The 8,072-nt window shown below is 36.3% G+C and overlaps 1 protein-coding gene across 1 annotated transcript; it reads right to left on the reverse strand.

The window, feature by feature from the left end:
• Nucleotides 1–2,307, reverse strand: LOC109165150 (zinc finger BED domain-containing protein RICESLEEPER 2-like). The gene is made up of 4 exons (XM_019314172.1): nucleotides 1,545–2,307; nucleotides 211–1,428; nucleotides 63–121; nucleotides 1–15 (listed from the first exon to the last, which is right to left on the reverse strand). Exons 1-4 carry the CDS (start codon nucleotides 2,305–2,307, stop codon nucleotides 1–3), a joined length of 2,055 nt encoding a protein of 684 aa, XP_019169717.1.
• Between the last annotated feature and the right edge of the window lie 5,765 nt (nucleotides 2,308–8,072).

Here is an 8,072-nt window from a genome sequence, read left to right on the forward strand (position 1 = left end):
TTAAACAGTCAAATACTGTAAAAGATTGCAATAAAATCAAGTAATGTAAATAATAACATTACAGGAATTGTAGCAAGTGTAGAACCAAGAGACCTCCCACTTCCACCATCACCACTTAACTCTGCAAAATAAACAAGAAAAGTATTAACAATTTAAGCAATTTAAAATATAAGTATAAAGGATTATAATGTTCAAACTAAAAAGTCATACCTTTTTCAAACCTCTCCAAATCTTCCAGATTCTCCTCAATACATAAAGGAGTATTTTGCTTTCTAAGCCAATCTTGTGTACATACCAATGCTTCCACAATTTTTGGAGTTAAAGAACTCCTAAAAGGATCCAATACTCTTCCAGAAGTACTGAAGGCAGATTCTAAGGCTACAGTGGAGATTGGAATGGCTAGGACATCCCTAGCAAGCTTAGACAGAACTGGAAACCTAGCAGAGTTGATCTTCCACCATCCAAGTATATCAAAAGATTCTTCCTCTTCAACTATTCCCTCACTCAAGTACATATCCAACTCAGTTTGTTTCTTACCCCCAGACTCCAATCTTTGCTTTTTAATTTGGGACTTCAGAAAATGTTGTGGCTTCCCAACAGAAACAGAAGAGGCAGATGTAAGCTGTACAGACACAGGCACAGAAGGGACAGGCACAGAAGGGACAGAAGAAGAGGCAGATGTAGAATAATCATCAAATAACTCAGCAAGACCAGCAACTACTTTGTCATAGAATGTTTGACCCTTTTCCTCACCATACATATGATTAAACTGAGTAGACATATACTCTAACTTGTCTCTAGGGTCTAGAATGTTTGCAAAAAATATCATTAGATTCATTTTTTCCACATCACCCCAATACTTCTCAAATTTTGCCTTCATATTTTTCCCCATCACACCAACTGGCCCACCAACTTCTACCATGCCTTTCAATAGGCAGTACAGATCAGAAATCTCAGTAAAGAAAGTGTTTGAGGTGACATATAAAGAACCAGAAATTCTAATGGTCATGTCATAAAAACACTTCAGTAACTGAACCAGACTGCCAACAGATTCCCAGTCCATAAAATCAGGAATTGAATTACCCAAATCAAACTTAAAAGAGCAATCAGACTCCAAAGATTCAAACACTTTTTGGTAAGTTAATGCAGACTGCAACATTAAATAGGTAGAGTTCCATCTGGTTGGAACATCTAAACACAAAGAAGACCTTTGTTCAATACTCAACCAATCAGCCAAATCCCTGAACTTCTTGAGTCTAGCAGGAGAGTTTCTAACATATCTAACCACCTCCCTAACCTTCTTAACTGAACTATCACAATCCTTAAGACTATCTTGAACTACTAGGTTAGGTTTAAGATATGGGCAATACATCTCATGTGAAGATACTTTGTCCTCACAGTAGATGATCCCCAAGACAGCATTTTTTTCTTCAGAAAAACCATAGCAGTGTCATTTGATGAGGCATTATCAACAGTCACAGAAAACAAATCTCTAAGCCCCCACTAAAGCAAACAATTTTCTAGGGCTTTGGCTAGATATTCACCTTTGTGAGAAGTAACAGGGACAAATGCAAGGATTTTCTTATGAAGCTTCCACTTAGAATCAATGAAATGGGCAGTAACTACCATGTAGTTAATTCTTTGGATGGATGTCCAAGAATCTGTAGTGATACTAACTCTATGACTGCTTCCCCTTAACAATTGCTTCAATTTCAGTCTCTCGTCATCATAGACAACTAGGTTGTCCCTACTTATAGTCCACCTGGATGGAACTATAAACCTAGGGCAAGCAATAGCTATGAATCTCCTGAAACCTATTCCCTCCACAAACCTAAAGGGCAATTCATCTATGATTATCATTTCAACCAAGGCCCTCCTTATTGACTCTTGATTAAAAACCCAAGTCCCTATTTCTCCCACAGTAGGCTGACCATCTGTAAGTGATGTAACAGCCTGAAATGTTAACAGGGACTGCCTAGTTTCCTTGGAGTGAGGATTTTTCAAACAGCTAAACATGTGATTTCTTAAGGAAGAAGTCCCGTGTTTTTTTGTCTCACAGTGGTAAATTTTGGCACAATAAATGCATTTGCCTTTTACAACCACATTATTAGTGTCCTTTATTGCCTCAAAATGATCCCGCACTGGTGATCTGGAAGCAACCTGGTTTCTCTTCTTGGCTGGAACAGCAGTAGGAGGTTGCTCATTATGTTGATTCTCAACAGTTTGGGCTTCCACCCCTGAAGGTCCATCAATTGAGGAGCTGGGAGGTTGACTACCAGGAGTACCAGGCATACTGATATTATCCATCTAAAAATGGTGAACTATCAGTACACACAACAGGATTCAAAAGCATTCCAGAATCAGACACATTTTGTGTCATCATTAAACAGGAATGCATAATTAATTAAAGGGCATTATTCAATACAAAATTACAAATATACAAATACAATTAAGGGAATACATCCATAAACTTACAAAGAAATCCAGATTCAGGGATATATTTAAAATATCCAGATCAGAGACTGTTATAACATAAAAACAGCTCATTTCATCAACATCATTAACTGAATTTCTAAGGGGCTTCCACCAATTAAAGCCTTTAAGAGACATTATAAGTTTATAACACTCAAATTAAACAGACTCTTATTAGTTAAAACAGTCAGTGCTTCCACCACAAGGGACAAGGGACAAGTGATATACAATCTGGAACTTCTCAACAGATTGACTTAATCACAGTCCACAATTCAAAGAATCATAGAAACCATAATCAAGTATCATAACATCACAAACAAGGGACAAGGGACAAGTGATATACAATCTGGAACTTCTCAACAGATTGACTTAATCACAGTCCACAATTCAGAGAATCATAGAAACCATAATCAAGTATCATAACATCACAAACAAGGGACAAGGGACAAGTGATATACAATCTGGAACTTCTCAACAGATTGACTTAATAACAGTCCACAATTCAAAGAATCATAGAAATCATAATCAGACACAGTCAGTGCTTCCACCAGAAATCCATAATGTCACACAACATATCACACATTTACAGATTCTGAAATCAAGTTTATAACACTAGGGTTTTCATTAAAAGTCAGTGCTTCCACCACATTATCACAGAGACACAAAATAGATCACAAATTCGCAATAAACTCAGAGCAATATGCCACTAACTTTAAGAAATAACTTTTACAAAACTAGGGTTTGCAGTAACAACTAACAAAGTCAGTGCTTCCACTACAATATCACAGAGACCACATAATACATCACAATAAATTTAAGAATAGGGTCAGCGAGTAACTTCTTTTCTCACAAATACCCCGGAGAACGAGGGCTTCAGGCCTTCAGTTTACTGGAAGTCGACGTCTCGATGACACCAGTAGTCCACCACAGCACCACTACACCAGTCAGGGCCTCAGGGCTTCCACCAGTGACCAACCGGACTATAACAGAACCAACCGGACAAGGAGAGTATAGACTACAAAGAAGGTAGTCTTTGTCTAGTACAGAAGAGACTAGAGAGAATTGAGGAGTGAGGACTAAAATCGCAAGGTGCGACTGTGCAGAGAACCAGAGAGAACTGAGAGTCTCAGAGAATGAGAGAAGAGAAGCTCTCGTCTGGAAACCCTAGCAAGAGAAGGGAATCAAGAGACTGACTGCGCAAGTGTGGAGTTAGGAGTAACAACATATATATATATATATTAAGCCTAAACGACGTCGTATTGCTATCTACATACGCAACCCTAGCTTTTATCGGGTATTCGGATGGGTCGGGTGCATTTTTAACCCACCCTACCCGAACTCCGTAAACCGACGTCGTTTTAGGCGTCGGTTCGGTTTTGCGACTCGGGTATCGGTTCGGTTCGGTTGGTCTAGTTCGGTTCGTGGTTCGGCCGGTTTTTTCGGTTTCTTCGGATTCTGCTCAGCCCTAAATGAAATAGAATTTTCTAAATCCATTCCCCCACCCACCCCCCCCCCACCCCCTTCCCCCTTCCCCCTCCCCCTCACCTAATGAGTAGCGGTTTAACTCAACCAATGAGTGCCACTAATGAGGATAAGAACATGAACTTCATAGTCCAAATAATGCTCTAAGCATTGAAAATGAATTTCAAAATTATTTGATTAAAATTAGATGTGGGGAGCAGAAAACAGAGTTTGATAAACAATGAAGAGCTTGATATTCATAGTGGTGGTGGTGAACAGTTTGATGTTCTTTGATAGTGGAAAGAAAACACTCATAGATTTGCCTCATGATATATTCGGAATTCCTATATCCACTGTCACATCCACCGCGTTTTTTTTTCATAATCTTGGACGTTGATTTAAGCAAAATCAATGGCTCTATTTTAACCGTACAACCGCACCTGGGGCTGTCCACCGCACATGAACCTGTTTATATATATATATATATATATATATATATATATATATATATATATATATATATATATATATAGGGAAGGGATCAGGTGCATTTGAGACTTCCCATGCAGTTGTGTGGTTGGAAGCACATTAAGCATTACACTGACGCACTTGAAGTAAACAACACACGCACATTAAACACACAAACAAAATACATTCAGAAAACAAACTCACGCACATTAAGCACAAAAGTCAGACATCTTAAGCACAACCCTCACGCACTTTAAGCACAAAACTCACGCACTTTAAGCACAAAAGCACAGGCACCTTAAGTTTTAACAACAATTCACATTAAGTACACACTCACGCACATTAAGTACAAAACTCATGCACCTTAAGCACAAGACTCACGCACCTAAAGCACAAAACTCACGCACATTAAGCACAAAACTCATGCACTTCAAAGTTTCAACAACAACTCACATTAAGTACACACTCACACACATTAAGTACAAAACTCACGCACCTTAGGGACAAGACTCACACACCTTAAGTACAAAACTCACGCACATTAAGTACAAATCTCAGGCACATTAAGCACAAGCCTCACGCACATTGAGTACAAAACTCACGCACATTAATCAACTGCACAACCACACTGAAACCTTACAATATATATGTATATATATATATATATATATATATATATATATATATATATATATATATATATATATATATATATATATTCATATGAGGCCATATTAGTCTTCTTTTAACCCATACATTCGCGTGTAATTAGGGGCATATTCCTAAGAAGCTTCTGTTTCCATTCCTGTGCATCCTCGTAGTCCTTCGCGGCTACTTCTCTTTGTTCGTCCTCCGCTTTGGCTGCTTATCATATGAAACCTACGCTAAGCGGATGAATAGTAGTTTTTTTTTTTTTTTTTTTTTTTTTTTTTTTTTAATGAAAACAACACTATATGGTTACAAGACTAATATGTGTGTGATGAATATTGGGAGAAAAGGTAGTTTTCATTACTGATGAAGTCCATAATATATACAAGAAGTTAATGAAGGTAATGCTATACAAAAGACTATTCAAAAGGAAAGAAAATAAAACTAGTTGTACAAAATAATACTCCAAGACTCAAGAATCACTGCAATATTCCTTTGAATTTATTTCCATATCATCTCACTACAATATTCCTTTTGATTTATTTCCATATCATCACGCCTCCCTCAAGTTGGAGCGTGGAGATCCATAGCACCCAACTTGCTGACCCGACCACTTTTTACCTGTGCGTCAAAAGAATGTTTGTGGGATGAATCCCGGATTGTATCGTACTCAAAGGATGGCAAGTCGGAGTTATCCCTAAGTTGCTAATTTCAGAAAATAAAGATATTGGTATTGTTTGACTGCATGTCACACACACACAAATAAGATTGATTGTTATGGTGGAACTAATGGAATAATTACTAACAAGTTGTAAATAAATGTAATAGATAGGGTTGAATTCCTTAGTGTAGATTAAGGTGCTCTTAAAATCGGAAAGAGGATGCAAATGCTATGTCTAGGGAATGGCTTGTGTTCTTTCGTAACATAGACTACTAGGACTTGTTTAGGACTCACCTAAACCTTTCCTCGAATGCCTTGCCTACAATTCCTTCCCAACCAAGTCCTGTAGGATTCCTTGAGCTAGGAAATGCTAAGGATAGAAGCTTGAATTGACCTAACAAAGGTTAATCCCTCAACACAATCATAGGAGGTAATCAAGCTCCTTAGATGCAAACAAATCAATCCCCAACAACAAGACATAGAAGCGTTGCAGTCAATCAATCCCTAATTCAAGAACTAAGTCACAAAGGCATCATCATCACACACTTTCACAATTCAAACCCTAACTAATCTAGCCTACAATAGCCATAGGAATCATTTAAGCATTCATGAATCTAATCTAATCAAGCAAATAGAAATGAAAAGAGTAGAGATTATACCAAACAAGTAGATTAGGAAATAATAGTATAAATTAATAGTATAGATTAATTAATAATATGGAGTATTTATTTTAATTTGAGCGGAAAAGTTGAAGAAGATGATTTTACTTTTATTAAAAGTATAGATTTATTTTATATATGGTGATACTAATAGATATTAAGGTAATTGTATATCTTCAACCAAATAAGATATTATCATGTTCACATTATTTAAGTAATCAGAAATGACTTGAACCAAACATTCCTTTAAATTTTATTCTTAATTTTTATTTATTTATTTTTTTGTGAGCCAAATGTCAGTTAGTTGCATTGTTGCAACATGTATGAATGACATCTGAAATATGGGATTCTTTCCGCAAGTGCACGGCACTAGGCGATTTGACTTTTTGTTATTATTATTATTTTCCAAGAGGTTGAACCCAATCCTAACAGGGTGTTTGGTTGGAGGGGGGAATTATGTGGGAAAGGAATTGTAATTCCATGGGAGTTGAATTACTGGGAATAAAGTGGGAATTTAAATTCCAGTGTTTGGTTGATAGGAATAGAATTACTGGGAATTTCAATTCCAATGTTTGGTATACATGGGAATTGAAAGGGAATATGTAGTATAAAGTCAAAAATGTCCATTATTGTTGTTAGACATTAATTTTAGGTTAAAAAAGGAAGGGGTAATTTTGACTCATCACTATCTTTTTTTCCCAGGAATTAAAATACCAGGGGGGGACATGGGATTTTAATTCCATGAAAATGGGGGAATTGCAATTCCATGGAATTGCAATTCCCTCCAACCAAACTACGGAATTTAATGGCCTTTAGAATTAGGTGGGAATTAAGTGGGAAGGGAATTTAAAATCCCTCCAACCAAACGCCCTGTAAGGATGATATAAATCAGGGTAACTCAATTGAACATGAACTATATGGGATAGACATTTGCTCACTGCGCACAAGGAACCCCCTCACTTTGAGAGATTGTTCTCATACTGTCGCGGGTGAGACTCTATCCCTGGTTATTCTTCTAAACTTTTACCTTTATGACTAGTTGAGCTGTCCATGCGGGATTGTTAGTATTATTATTATTATTATTGGATTATTGGATTATTGGATTTCATATCTATTTTGTACAGTTTCTTTATTTTGGTTAGGCATGTGTAATAAATAAATAAATAAATAAATGATTTAAATGAAAATGAATCTTTTTTTGTCGATGGAATCAAAGAAAACACAGCATATTTCTTTGTCTTCAGGCTTAACGCCATTCGGCACCTCACCAGATGCCATGTGAAGCATTCTGGCGGAGTTAGTCCGGTTAGAGATGTGTGATTGTTGTGATACCTAATTTTATTGGCAAAAATTTGTGTAAAATTGTCTCATGAGTTCTTGTCTGTGAGACGAATCAGGTCAAGATAAAAATGTAATACTTATACTAAAAATGTAATACTTATACTAAAAGTATAATGTAATATTAATTCAGAATAAAGCATTTATTGTTTATGAGGGGAATGTAATACTTTTTTAACAAATGTAATACTATTACATTTTGATTCAAAATTATTACATTTTCTCTCAAAAATATATTACACTTTTCGTTATGAATAACAAATACTTTATTATCAATCATCAAGAGTTCGATCCTTGATTTTGAGTATGAAGCAGACTTAAATCTCTAAGTTAGGTTATCTCACCTATTAGAAGTGCGTATAATT

Source organism: Ipomoea nil, unplaced genomic scaffold, assembly GCF_001879475.1.
Source record: "Ipomoea nil cultivar Tokyo-kokei standard unplaced genomic scaffold, Asagao_1.1 scaffold0019, whole genome shotgun sequence".
NCBI classification, from domain to species: Eukaryota; Viridiplantae; Streptophyta; class Magnoliopsida; order Solanales; family Convolvulaceae; genus Ipomoea; species Ipomoea nil.